The 15,333-nt window shown below is 39.9% G+C and overlaps 1 protein-coding gene across 1 annotated transcript in view; it reads right to left on the bottom strand.

Annotated features, from left to right (window-relative positions):
- CUNH7orf50 (chromosome unknown C7orf50 homolog) overlaps positions 1 to 14,083 on the bottom strand; it is a 38,921-nt gene extending 24,838 nt beyond the window's left edge. Inside the window, exons 1-3 of the mRNA XM_009641829.2 lie at positions 14,014 to 14,083; positions 12,403 to 12,452; positions 9,828 to 10,003 (exon numbers count right to left, since the gene is read on the bottom strand). Coding sequence (XP_009640124.1) covers positions 9,828 to 10,003; positions 12,403 to 12,452; positions 14,014 to 14,083 — 296 coding nt within the window. The remainder of the gene's footprint in view (positions 1 to 9,827; positions 10,004 to 12,402; positions 12,453 to 14,013) is intronic.
- Positions 14,084 to 15,333: the final 1,250 nt, after the last annotated feature.

The raw sequence follows: 15,333 nt of genomic DNA, 5'->3' as shown, positions 1-15,333 counted from the left end.
CAGGCACATGAGAACAAGTCATCTTAAGGGCCACCAACCTCATCTGATACAAGATCATATGCAGGAGAAAAATCTTGTATATGTGGCTGAGAATAAAAATGCTGTCTGTAAACCGCAGCTGGCTAACTCGGGAATTTTTGTTCCTAGTTTTATCAGCAGCAATGAAGTGGAATAAAGCTGCTCTGGTCATTTGCAGCAATACCGCAAAGGATCACAACTGCAAGGAGACCCCAACCATGGAAGACAGAAACCTCTTCCAAAGTAGCCAGAAGGATTTGGAATATTAATCCACCCACTGCACGCCTACCCAGAGATTAGTATAGATGCTAGTGGCTTTTAGGAACGTCTTGAGATGCCACTACAGAAAAAAATCCATGCAACCTCCTCTTTCAAAATAAGGAATTGAGAAAAATCCTACAGGTCTGTTGGGACCAGACATTGGTATAGGGCCAAAGAAAACAGAGCCTGTGTTCAGATGAGAAGAAAGTTATGTCCAGTTCCCCTCCTGTCACTTGCTTGAAAGGAGACCTTTGGATAGTACAAGGACTTTGGAGAGTCAAAAACTTCATCACTGCTTAATTTATCCATCTGAAAAATGGGGTAATATAACAATTTCTCAAAAGCTGTCATAACAAGAGTGAATAAACTAGTGTCAAAATATTTTTCATTTATTTTGTCAAAATACAGTCCTGATATGCTATCAGGAAAGGTATTCTGGGAAAGCAAACTACCATTACTATGACAGGAAAAGATAGAGAAAATATTTTTTAAAAAACAAAAATAAAAATCCCTTTAAAGATGGGCATGGTTAGTCCATAACATACTTTTCAGCTGATCCTGTAAATGATAGATGTCAGATGAAAGGATTTGTGAATTCATGTTAATGATGCTATTAAATACACTATTTCCCTATGAGAATGTTTGAACCAAATGCCCAAGTAAATATTTTGACAGCTTTGTTTCACACTGAAAAAATGGTAGAAGCGCAAAGAGATAGAAGGTTTCCAAGTAAATCACTCTGCAGCTTTTACTGAAATATGCTTTGAGATGTGTACTTGTGACCTTCCATAAAATTAATTCAAAGATTTAGAAAGACAAATTATTTGGATTTGAATTGATTTGGAGCCGTAAAGAAGGATTAGAGTTTCCTAATCTATTTCTCCCTTTTTGTTAAATTTAGTGACCATTTATGGTTATGGAAATTGCAAGAAGAAATCTTTTTCCTCTGCCATAAACTAAATAGGACGATGAACAGATTTAGAAAGATAGAACAGCTACTGACTCTGACCAAGAAAAATTTAGCATTGACATAAGCTTCCCTTGCTTCCTCCTCTTAAGCCATACATTAGCGCTAAGCAAAGGGGTAAGAAAGCTACTCCAAAACCATTCTCTGTAGAAAGGAGTTTACCCAGAATAATATTAACAGCTCAACCATAAGAGGTTTGGTTCAGGGAAAGTAGTGATAGTCCACCTGCTTTTCCAAAGCTCATTTGAATGAGTTGCATCATAAGCATTTACTAATTTGGCTGGAAAATCATGCAATCATTGACGTTTCTGAAACTTCCTACTGCTGAATGACTTGACAATACCACAGAAATCTACCTGCAACATCTGAGAACTTCCATGCATAACTAACCTTAGAAGTCTTAAAACCCGACATTTCAGAATCTTCAAAGCAATCACCTGTTTTCTCTCCAGAAATGAGGGTTGCTTACCCAGCAAGCTAGAAATAGCAAAATACATCCAACAGTATTTGTAAGTACCTAGGTTCTTCAAAACTTAATACACTAGTACGGACAGGACTTGCTAGAAACAACTGAAATTATGAAAAATAAATAAATAAAAGTAATTCTGTTCATCTGGAACATTTCCAGGATAGTATTAGAGATACCCAGAATGTATTCCTATGGTTCATTTTCTTCCCAGAAATTCTTGGTAAAAATAGCTGAGATTGGCTCCGAGCTACTTAAAGTTGGTTTTTATTCTTACGTTTGGTTGCTGTTTTTATAATTATGTAGTAAATAATACTATCATTTGTCAGCATTAGCTTTAACTGACAAGTTTATCTTCAGTAGCAGCTAAAGAAGCCTCAGTGCCCACTCTGGCACTAGAAGCAGTATAACTTATACATCAGCTCCGTGCAGTTGCCTGAGCTCATTTGCTGTCAGCCATGACTTCTTAATTCAGGCTCATCTGGGTTTTAACCTGGTTATTCAGCTTGCAAGTCAGTCCCAGGTCAGTGTTTCTGCACAGCACCGCGTCATGCAGGAACCTCCCTCTGTTCGGCACCGGCGCAGGCATCTCTTTAACCACCTGCATTGCAAAGATGGACTCGTGTGGAAGAGCTGCAGACCAAAACTGTTGCCTGCCTTTTTTTGGTGAGCTTTCTTCAGGAAAACCCTGGATCTCCGTCTGGATAGCTGTAATACTTATAGATGGAAAAAGAGATGAGGTATACATAAGGAACAGTAGATTAAAAGTAAGATGTTAATGTGCTTCTTGCAAAGCAGCAAATTGTTGTATTAGAACCATAAAAAGCAGCTAACCCACCAAGACGTTAGTACATTTTAAAAGCAATTCCTGCACAATGTGACATCCTGTGGATGTCATGCGGGGGTTAGAAAAACACTGGCATGGCTCCAACACAGTTCTGCGTATCACTTGCCACCAAGATACAGAAAAGTGAATCCAGAAGTCAATGAGTGTATCACAGGGACTGAAAATCATCAAGTCGGGCTGCCGGCAGACATCTTGATTAAACAGGCAAAAGCTGTATGGTGCTATTACCGAGAGTGTAACGTGACATTCACAGAATCCTAAATGCAGAGTTTGAATAAGCAGATGATAATGAGAACAGTAACATCTGGAAATGTGTATCGTAAAGCCAACTCTGAAACGATAGGGTATCTGACTTGCTGCAGCCAGGCTGAAGTAGGATGAGAAGCACTGTCCCTTTTATAGTCAGTGGTGAAAAATTTATGATGGCTATAGTTGGCATGTTTCTGCCAACACTAGCATTAACACAAAACTGAGTAATAGTTGGGGGGGGGGAGGAAAAAAAGCAAAGGTTTTCGCAGCAAATTAAATGTGAAATCTCAATGTGCTATGGCTCACTGCTGAATCCAACATTGCTGCCCATAAACCAAAGGCAGAGTGACGGGGAGCAGGAAGGAATCACAGACTCCCAGTCCCTTCTGCGTGAGGCTGGAAGGCGGCTCCAGTAAAACAGCGTGCTTGGTTCCAGGTCTTGCACTTCCAGAACAATCACAGACACAGAAGTTCAAAGAAGAGCAACAGAGCACATCAGCATCTGGAAGGAATAGCAACAGATGAAGGATTACGGATATTCTGCTTCACTAAAGGGGCAGTGAGATTGAGAAAACCGATACAGCCATGTGAAGGATGTAAATACCAGGAAGGGAAGAAGTTATTTACAAAATGCGGGGCAATACAATGATTTAAAAAGCCTTGCTCAGTAACAGGTCCAACATAGCAGAATAATTTTTCTGCTTCATATAACCTAACAGCAAGCCTTGCCTTCTGCAGAAGATAAAATGCTGAAGTACATTTATAGAATAGCCATCAGAAGCACCAAATCTGTAGAGTGAATATGCCCCCTCCACCTACCCCCACAAGAATAACTACCAGCATACCAGCACCCTAAAAATAGGAAAGGTGTAGGCATTGCAACAGAGAGCTTTGTAGAGTTTCTGAGTAATGCCAGGGCTGCTAGGGAACTGCAAACAAACTGAGGTGGCTTCGTCAGATGCCATGGGGTACTGAAGTTACACAATGGAGTGTAGGATAATGCCAAAGTAACTCACTCTTAATGAGATTAAACTACTTTTCTCTGCCATGAACATAGACAGTGGCTTCCTTTAAAATGAGGAAGATGTGTCCAACAATTAGCAACAATTGGAAAACAGTTTTACAGACATGCTGATTTAGGTCAAGGAAAGGAATCCCACTTAGAGGCAGGTCAGACCCTGAATGAAGTTAAAAGTCAAGCAATATAGAAAGTTGGAGAAGTGCTAAAACAAATTCACTGATCTCTAGAGTATTAGGAAAAGTGCAAGCCTTTGAAATCAGATAGCAGCAAGCGCCTGCCCGAGTTCACATAAAACAGCCACAGAACAACACCAAATGCAAATTTATCCTGTATCCGACTCTCTGGATTCATGAGGCTTCTTATGGAACTAATGAATGTGACAAAATGACTAAAACCATGTATGAATAGGTTAATTATATCCATAGTTAATGCTTGCCCCAGAACCTTTAAAAAATAGCCCTACGATTATTAAAGCAAAACTAGCCTCCATCACTATTCCCCTAATCTTTGAGGAAAAGCTGCTCTTTCAAGACACCTTAAAGCCCCAGCTGTTAAAGGGAATTCAGCAACATTGCTGCATCTAATTACAATAGCTTCTCTTAAGTTCACATGCTATTTTTGCTACTGGCTAATTGAGATTCATCTCTCGAGCAGTTCTCCAATTGTTTATGAAATTCAAGATAACGGATGAGCTTTTACATGTACTGCACCTCCTTAGCAGGAAGGAAACTCAGTCTCCATCCTGGAGGGTGGAGGAAGGAGAAATGACACTAAATGCTAATGTTAGTTACTATCAAACCCAAAGTGTCAGTCCTTGAAAGGAGGAAAAAAAAAAAAAAAAAAAAAATCTGTGTATGTTTACATTTCTAGGGCATCAGTTACTCTTAATATCTAAAAGCTTAAGCCATTGATGGTGAAACATCAACACCAGTGCCAAGTTTGAAATTAATGAAGATTAAGGCCAGCAGCAATGAGAATGACTGAAGTTCAGAATCAAACATCAAAACTCATCACTGACCACAGCTAAAAAAAGTACTTAAACTGTGAGAGGAAAATCAGCTTCAAAATGTTACGGATCAATGAAGCAAATTAAATCTGACACAAGCCCACTCAATGTAAATTTAGAAACTATTTTTCAACATTAATGAGCGTGGTTGTATTTGTGCAGAAGCTCTCTCAATATAGTCACCTGGTCCCAAATGTGGTAGGATGAATGGTTTTGTGATTTCCTGAAGGGCCACCTTCATCTCAGCTGTTCAGCCACAAATCTCAAATGTTGCTGCCTTCTTTATAGCCCAGGATAAGCTTCCATTGGTTCCTTCAAAAATCAGAAACTTCCTAGATGCTAACACTGAATGAACACTAAGCCCTAATTAACACTCATGCCCTTCTCCCGATGGCCTCTGCTCCAGCAGAAGTATCAACTTGATATTCTTTTTACATAAAATATATATAAACAAGTAAATATATTTACATATATATACACACACACATGCTTACAGCAATGACCCTCACATTTCTATGATCTTTGAAAGGAAGAGCAACATTTCAGCTTTAAAATCTCCCATGCTTGGCATTGTTTGTAATAAAGTTTGACCGAGGACTGGGATGTTTCCATTCTGCAAACACAGCAGATAACTGCCCTGGGTTGTACACTGCTTTCAGCAGTATTGCCACTGCGCTCAGCAAAAAACACCTTGGGTTCTGCAGAGTCAGACTCTTACCCCACTTGATGGGAAAGTCTGTGTCTTTCTTTTGTGTTTCTGTAATGTGTCCTTGCTTTGTATTATTCTTATAAGCATCTTTTTTTATCCTCTAAAGAAGTCTTTGACATTCTCTGAATTTCACCTAAATTTACGTTAGGATGAGAAAAGCAATGTCTGTAAAGGCAACTGAAAAGACAATGCCTTGGGAAACATTCTGGTGACACATATTACTAGTATAACATAAATCATTACAGAGATTCTCCAGCAGCTTATTTTTGAAATTTAAACATGTGATAAATAATATTGCAAGTCTTAGGTAATTCACAGCAATATACAGATAACCATATTATCTATCACTTCTGCTTCAGATAATATCAATCTTGTAATTCCACATACTTTCAGTGACATCTTTTCAGATCTCTGTCTATTCCTTTGATGGGTGTTAGAGAAAACCATATGGGCAGATCCATACAGCAATGAACTTTCTAAGCCAAACACAAGAACAGAAACGTTTCTAGGAGAGAGAGGCTTGCCAAGACAAACAAGTTCTGCCAACATTTTAACACCACAGAAGGTCACTTAGGTTATAATTAAGTCTAATTACCATTCTCATGAATTGCAACACCTTTTCACTGGAAAGCGCTTAATGGACAGAAACGGATGATTTTTTTTTCATATATTTTCCAAGAATCAAAGTAATGAGACATTCTAATCTTGGCTTTAAACCTGAATCATCACTTACCATCATAAAGAAAAAAGGCCTGTCATCATTAAAAGGAAGAGATTTGTGTGGTTTATTCAACCCCTAATACCTCCTTACTCCTGCTCTTCCCTACTCCTCTGCAGTAATTTTACAGGTTTTTCTATTCTGTTCAGTACCACTGTTTTTTATTTTTCACTATTCCATATTTTCTTTTTTCCTTCACATAGTTTTATAACCCTTCTGCTACCTTTTTCACTTTAGCTCCCTATTTTTAATCCTCTATATATCGCCAGATCTCCCCCTCTGCTCCCCCAGCAAGCTGGAGAATCTGACAGTAGCAACTTTCTCCATTTCCACAGGCATGCTGCGATTGCTGCGTTCGACAGAACTGCCCTGGGAAACCACCTGAGCTTATCTCATCACGGGAAAAGCTGAGAGAAAAATTGGTGAAGCAAAGACATTTTTTCCCCCTTTGCTTTTCCCAGAGGCCAACGTAAAGTGAGAGAGGAAAAAACTAGAAGCCATTTGGCTGCTTCTCCTCTATCAGGAGTGCAAAACCTGGTGCATGCCCATCCTGGTCTCATGCAAATGAGAAAGCAGCTGAAAAGCCTGGGCTATCAACGTCACCCAGCTCATAGGGGAAATCTTCAGCACCCTTGGGTCTAGCTAGGGACTGCAGTTTGCTACTTGGCATCAACTGCTGTGGCATGTGGCCATCCCACATGCATGGGGGAAAAGAGCCTCTCTCAATTGCTAGAATAGTCCTCTAATAAAATGATAATTTGATCTCTCTGGAGGCTGGCAAAGCATCAGGGACTTACTTGGTTTTAAGCTCTATTAACAAACCTGGAATATAGGAAGAACTGGTCAGCTTGTAGCACACTGCACCCAGGAGTAAAGAGGTTTACGAAGACCCCCAGCAGTCCCCAGCAGCGGGGGGCACACAGCGGCAGTGCTGTCATGGATGGCCACATGCCTTGGTCTGGCATTGCTCTTCGTGGGAAGCATCACCCTGAATCTAGCTCCCCTGTTGCAGTGCTGGTCTCAAAGCTGTCAGAAAGGGCAGCAAGCAATTAGCGGTCCTGCCCCCCGCATGCTGTATGCCCTCTCATCAATGCTCCCTTCATTAACTCATCTCGACTAAAGGATGAGGCACGTCTTTGTGAAAGTCACTGAAGTGACTTCAGTGCTGCCTGTGGGCTGCCTGCTACTTCCATTTTAATTTTTAAATGGAACATACAAAGCAATTGCAGAAACAGGGCCTTCTAAGCACAGGACCTGCCACAAAACAGTAACTGTTATTAACTGTGGTTTATTTCCTCCAAGTAAAATTTTGCTACTTCTCCCTGACCTTACTGCTTGAAACGGAAATTTATTCTCCTGGTGAAGAATCTCACATACCAGAAAAGATGATTCTGCACTCTGGGGAACTACTACCTCTTAAAATATGTACGACCTACAAAATAAGTTGAATTTTCCCTTGCATGTCAGAAGTCTAGACGTATAACAAAATCTTTCACTGAATGTTTTCTAACATTTTTCTTTTAAAGTTATCAAACCAAATTTCATTAAAACAAATTCAGTATTTTCCTGTCATAGGCTAAAGCCTCATATGGTTGTGCTCTCATGTTGTGAATAGTCTCCTAGTAAATAAAAATGACAGTTTTAGTTATCATATGGTACTTCAAGTTCCACCTGTCCTACAGGAGATTCACATGTAATTAGGGAATTAAGATGCCACTTCACTTAGCAACCCCTATGTCATGTAAGGCTTTTTATTGTAGGTGGGGCGTATATCCACGTAACACATAAACATATATCCACAGCTCCCTTTTGTTTACTTCCAGTTATATTAATCTCTTGCATCTATAAGATGAACTTGTCCTCCCCCATATTATTGACGCCTGTAGCCCTAACAAAAATACATAGACCGAAATCCTTGACCCACTGAAGTTGCTGGGGGTTTTACAATGGACTTCCAGAGCTCGGATTTTAGTTTCCCTTCCCCAGCTAATATATAACTTCTCTGATTACTTTAAATCCACTTGTTTCTTTTTCCAATCTTGCTGTGTTGAAAAAACATCTGAGGTGTAGAAGGCTTAAGCTGTTCTTCTGTAATTTACAACAGTGCAAGGTGGTCCTGGGATATTTGGGTCTTGAACACTGTCTATGGTTATGTTTGCTTGGCAGTTCAGCATCTTACGACTATCCCTGCTAAGTCTAGAATTCTAAATTCTAACTGTCTGTTGCTGAAATAATCCCACACAACCTGTTGCTGTACATCTAGCCCTTGGAGTCTGTGTATGACAAGACCAAATGACATAGCAGGTTTACTATTTCGAAGTAATTTGGTACAGGTTAAGTGAAACTCTAGAGTCAGATTGGTTCAAATATTAGTTCAAGTATAGTTTCATATTTTCTCACCTAACAAGGCAAAAATCCATACAGATAACAGTGGAATATCAAACAAAACCCCATGGCTTCTCCCTTTGCTTTCCAAACCTGAAAACCATTATCTCTAGATCCACCACTGACTAGCACACATACCAGAGTACAGTCTGAGCAGACGGTTCAAAGCTGTCAATCCATTTGCAGTTCAAAACAGTGGTGAACTACTCCAGCTGTTTTCCAGATCAAAAATATTATTGTCATTTTGCTATCGCTGCGTGCTGAGGGTTATGTAACAAAAATGCACGAGTCCCTCTGCCTGGAATGCAATTAATTTCCTCCCTCCCCACTGAGAGTGGTAAGTAACAATTCAGACAGTCTGGATACTTCAGTTTTGAGCATGGCCAGAGATGCAACCCTGGAATTATTCCACATGGTAATCCACTATTCATAATGCGCCAGTCTTCTGGAGGTCTTACAGACAGGGTATATTTTGCAGTTTGGAAAAAAATAAACACTGTCGTCCTGTTTATACATGACCTCTCACTGTCTGTAGGGTACTATGAATGCTTTGCTGCAGTTCTTTATTTCAACCACAGACTTTGCTTTATGTTGGAATTTTAAGTATTCTAAAAAAGTGCACTAACTAGATGAAGTAATTGCTTCCGATCTGAAATCAACCACTATACTTGCTACATACTTTAAAATAGTGGCATAATCCCATCTTAATTTACAAATATCCAAATATCATGCAGGCAGTTACATGCCGACTCCATGCTTAAGCACATCATGCAATTTGCTGATATAAAGTGAATAACAAACTCCTCTGCTTAAAACAGTACACTTAAGAAACAAAACTACTTTCCTTCATGTCATTTTTTCTGCAGTGTGCCCTTCATCTTTCTAAGTGCAGGTAACCCAGTGATATTTATATATCAACAATAAGATTTTCAGGACAGGAGCTGTCTTTCTGTACAATGTTTGCACCATACCTAACATCCTTCAGTTGTTCCTGTGATACAAATACAATGGGTGACCAACTGTACGCTAGGGTGTCAACCAAGGTGGAACATTAACTTAATACTTAACTGCTGCAATTTCCTTTAATGTGTTATTACTTGGTTCAGCTTACTCTGGATTTCTGGCACAGTTTACAGCTTACTTCTGTAGGGAGCACCTGCAGTGGTTTTAGCATTCTTACCTGGTTAAATAGGCCAGAGCTCGCTCAGATCCTGACTGCTTTTTGGGCTCCACCTTTTTAGTAGAGATTCCAGCTTCCCTCATCAGCTGTTTTTCTTTCTTCTTACGCTCTTTTTTTAATTTTCTCTCCAGTTTCCTTCTTTCCTCTGCAGTAAGTTCTTCCTCTTCTTTTGTTGCCTGAAATAATCAACATTTAAATCAAGTGTTTATATGTCTATAGGAAAGTGAACAAAATATGCGTAAATGCAATTGAAGGGCATGGGTAATATTTAAAACCATAAGCTCCAAGCTTCATAATTTTACTGTTCACTGTACTTCCATCACCCCTCTACTCTGCTCAATTCACAGAACTGTAAATACTACACATGCAGAAATCTGCAGAATTGCCCTCTATAGGTGATTATACTGTTCTCAGCAGTACAGCAGTCTGAGCACCATCTAGCTATGTATTAAACATCACATCTAAGGTTTGCTGTGCTGTTTATTCCCTCATACTCAAATCTGAAGGGGGAATGTGAACAGTACAGGCTGTTTTGCAGAGGAGGGAGGGTATAGATTTATTTTTTTTAAAACATACATGTATTTAAGTGGGAGAAGCAGGGTTTCCTTAAGGTCCTTAATTTCTGTTTGTCGTGTAACCTCACACTTCTCTGGACCAAAAAAACCTCTGTCTGCCACAGAGGGGCTGCATCTCCATTATGCCAAAGGAGAAGATGTGACAACTACCATCTTCATCCAAGAGCTCTTGGAGATCCCTTAGCAATCTTGCATAAACATACACATATATCCCACAAAAGTTGACATTTCCTTAGGTTTGCAGACAGAGCAGTTACTTATTCATATTGAAAACCAAATTACTACGAATATATGCGTAAGTATACCCCAAATGAAAATATTTATTTCACATACAGATGAGGAGTATTACATAGATATGCTGAGTTTATTGGGGAAAACCCAGTGTGAGCTCACACAGCGTAGGAATAAAAAGCTGTTCCACAGCAAGATAAGACTGACTCCAGGGACTCCTAGAAGTCTGTGAGAGGTTCGTTCCTATCTTTCCAGGCAATAGTCTCACTGAACTGTTAAGTGTCAACTGGAAGCCTAAAAATATCGCAGCTGGTCTAATAAGAGATAGCTGTTTACTCAATGCCCTCCTCAAGATTTCCCTGAGAGACCTTTACTCATTACAGAACCCTTACTCTGATGATCATTGTACATAGACCTTCACAAAACTGTACACAAAGTAGCTTCCGGGTATCTAAACCCCTATGTACTTCAGGAAGCAGGAGGAATTTGGATGCTATGAAGCCACCTCTTCCATGCAACCTCCTAGTAACAACCGAGCAATGAAAAAAGTATGAAATTCTGCAAACAAGACTCTTACACTGTATTGGTCTTGCTTTTATATATTTCCAAGTCCAAGACTGAAGGGATGGTGCTAATTCTTAGCTTATATGATAGGTATAGACCTCACATAGTCCCAAATAAAACTTTGATACCTTCATCATGGTTTAAGGAACCTCCATGGGTCAGGCACTGCGATAAAATGGAGGCTAAACGTATGCACAAGGACCATTTAAGTATCACCTTCTCTACCAAGTTAAGAACAGAAATCCGGTAGCAAAAATACCCCGAGTATTAGCTCTTGTGATGAGCTCAGGGTTTTTAGCTCGTGTTTGCTATGCTACTTCCCTACTATCATTTGTAGCAAACTCAAAATGTCAAACAATGACAGTCTTGTAAGTTATGGGCTCAGACTGGAATAGGCTGTCAGGCTCACATTTTTTTATCTAACCGTATTCAGCACCTTCTGTTTAAATGTCCTGCTCATGACATTTAACAAGAAGAGATGGAGCTGTCAGCAACACCATGGAAACAGTGTTTGCAGTAACGTGAAACGTGAGAGATGTTGGCCAAACAGTAATGATTTGCCAATGACTCCATTAATTAATCTACTTCCTCAGCAACAGTTGTACCTGGTTTGTTAAGACAACCTGAACAAGGAACAGATTCCTGCGAGGCCAGGCTATATTTATAAGAGGATGGTGTCTTTGGGGAGGGTAAAATCACCCACTGACAGCAGTGGAAATGGCACAGATGTAAGCTGGCCCAGGAAATGCCTACCTTCTCTGTACACAAGTGGACTTGGAAGCAGACTCCTATATGACAAGCACAGAAAAAGAGGATAGTGCATGCAAGTGTTTGTTGAGCTATTTAGATTCATAGTTCTTCTGCTCAAAATAAACACTTTCTGATGTTTCTTCCAAATCTGCATGTCCCTCAGACACTCTTGCTGCAAGTCAGTGAAGGTGGAGTATACAGAGCCAAGTAAGGCAGTCTGGAGGTTCACCCATGCCTACGGCACCTGTATTAGCATCTCGTATCCCAAGATAAAGGAGTCTAACCACCACGAATGTTGCCAAGAACAAGAATTAAATTCACAGAGCGGACTTGGTTCAGATCCAGTAGCTTTAGTACTTGCCAGGTGGGGTGTTCTGCTAGAGCATCAGAAACCCATGGAGGCCAAACTGAGTGCGAAAGGAATGCTCCTCCTCCTCTCTCCGCTCCCTCCTCACCTGTTTGAGGAACTCATAGCTGAAACCTGAATCCACCAGAAGATCAATCACTTTACAGAGAGATTGATTAAAGCCACTTCATAAACTTACAAATCCTTAGTGTTTCATCAATTAGTGATCATCAAGTCCTTTCAAGCGAAAATCCACACGTGATGCTAAATAACATTATTCTTGCTGACATTCAAGCAAAGGATGGTTAAACAAGACAACACCTGAACATGACCTTATTTGCCAAAGACACCTGTTGAGGACTAAACACTTGTTCAGTGTCATTTCGTGCATCATCTAGGTTTACTTTCTGACTCATCTTTGCAACTTTCTATTTTCAAAGACCAAAAAAGGTCAAGAAAGCAAAAATTAGAACAAATGGGAGTGGGACAGTAAAGAGGATTTGCTTTTTTTGTTTAAAATACTTTTTCGCTATTTTTATGGAAAAGCCAGCATTCACATGCAAACACATGCAAAAAAGCAACATGTGTTCCGTTTGTATGGGAGACATTTTATAACTCACGCTGAGAATAAAATAATATTTAGGGTGAAGGTAGGTATGTAATTGTTATACAGGAAACAACGTTTTCATTTGCAAAGCCACCCTGGTACTTACTAAAATAACAATCCAGCCACGCAAAGCCCAGGAAAACACTGAGGGTGGTCATTTATAAAGTGTTTGTAAAAGAGTACTACAGCAGCTGTCCAACAGACGACACACTACAGTTAATCTTCTTTTAAAAATAACGTAATGAATTTGTTTACTTTTCTGTGAGCCATGAAGCTTTCAAATAAAGTGACTGTGGCACATCATTACAGCCAGTCTGATAAAGAGGCCTCTGCTTCTTCATACTTACAGTAAATGCATATCTCTGTACCTTCCCTTCCCCCCACATTCCTTGCATTATCAAAAAGCTTTTTATCCCTCCCTGACCGCTCCATTAAAAACAAAACAAGTTGCTCCCTCCTGGTAGGTCCTAATGTAAATACCGAGCCCTAACAACATTTGTTTCCAGCATTGCAATTGATGCACCATGGGCCGTCTGAAGCAAGAGCACTGTTCTCCCTGCAGGGCTCGTGCTGTCCCGGCTGTGAAAGAGTCAGGATTTACAGCTGGAGGTACCTTCTGCTAGCCCACAGCATCATCCAAGGAAAATCGGATTCATCGGGCTTCTGTCTGGGACTCCCAGCACACATACTGCAAAAGCACTCACAACTTGACAGCTCAGTTCTTCTAGTCGCAGCTATACTTCTATCCATCCACATCACCTTGAGTAAGCTAGCAGTACGTACCACAATTCGTCCTCGACCGGTTTTTAATTTGAAAGCCTCGAGTTTTGTTTCCTTCATAAAATACCTACAGCTGGTGGTATATTCTCCACTGAAGCTGAGGGTAGTTTTACCACAATTAAAAAAAAAACAACCAAAAAACCACCACCACAACAACAACAAAAAAAAAAAAACCCACAAGCAAAAGCAACCTTCCTCAAAACCTGGGCCTCAAAAGAAAACAAAACCAAACCTTTCACTAGAATTTAAAGCCTAGCTGTATTTACTTTAAGTTGGATGATCTCTGTTATGCTACTCTACCGATGCATCTCTGCTTTAACTCAACAGCCTTACTTTTGAATTTCGCTTTTCCTGCACCATTAATGTGACTGTTCTTCTGAAAGATCCGAAGTTTGTGAACCATTCGGATTAAGAGTTTTAATACTATGTCATCATTTAAATTAAAAAAAGACAACCAACAGGACTTCATTGTTTTGAGGTCATAAATATTCCACATTGTCTCATTCTATATTTATAAAGCGACATCACAATTTGTAGTGCTACAATTTAGTCTTAACTACAACATTGTAAAGTCCGTATTTGAGCGTGTGAGACACTTGTTTATTGATGTGATAAATTTAAACCATATGCATACAGAAAAACACAACACTTGCTTATTTGCAAAGCCTGCTGAGAGCTACCACACCACCTTGGATCGGGGGCTCATTAGATCTCAATCTAAACAAGGTCAGGCAAGGTCAGTACACTTGAATGAATGACATTCAGAGGAGAGCCAGTGTTTTCTCGTGATTAAGGAGGTGGGAGTCTTCCACTTGGAAACTTTCCAGAAGGCCTGAAAAGGTGCTAAAAGGGATATTGCCACTGGATGCCATATTTTGAGTAAAAGACAGACCTCCAAATCTTTAACACTTACGCTCATAAAACCCCATGTCATCTTTGCAAGATGATAGACACCAGTTAACATTTTCCATTATTCTTTGTAATCTGGAATTATTGCACAAATTCAGAACATTTTAAGCCTTCTTTAGAAATGAATTTACCCGTTATAAAAAGACAGCCATCTCAAACTGAAGCAAAGCATTTAACAGTGTAAAGCAGTCCTGCTCAGAACAGAGAAAAATGACTATAACTGCAAGAGAAACTGGAAGAGGCAGAAAGATGTACCCAAGACAGGATTTCTTGACGATATCTGACCCTTTTTTCTGCAGCAAGAGTGGCAAACCCAAACAAGTGTAGTTTTTCAGAGACCACATCTGCATAAAAGCTTATACTGCCAGGGGACTATGAACCATAGTAGCTGGGCAACCAGTATCAAGGTGGTATTAACAATACTAATTGTATTGTGCTTCAGCAAAGCAGTAAGGTCATTTTTAATTTGTTTTCAGATTTATAGTTACCCAGAGGTTCTTGAGTACCTCATGCACGAGTAGGATTGAAGACATCTTCTGAAGACTGCTGTTCCTCCTCCTCACTCACTACTGTTTCAAAGATTCCTACAGTTGCAGCCCCAGTTGTCTGTTGCCAGCATAGAATAAGGTTGACAGAGTCAGAAACTCCGAAGAATTGTGACAATGAACCAAATACTCATTAATTACAAATTTGCCTTTGGAATTTCCCTGTGGAGGTCTGAACTTCCCACCTGTTCAGGGGTTC

Source organism: Egretta garzetta, unplaced genomic scaffold (genome assembly GCF_000687185.1).
Source record: "Egretta garzetta isolate BGI_Z169 unplaced genomic scaffold, ASM68718v1 scaffold57, whole genome shotgun sequence".
NCBI classification, from domain to species: domain Eukaryota; kingdom Metazoa; phylum Chordata; class Aves; order Pelecaniformes; family Ardeidae; genus Egretta; species Egretta garzetta.
The sequence above is the reverse complement of the archived record's forward strand: the minus strand, read 5'-3'. Positions and strand labels throughout refer to the sequence as shown.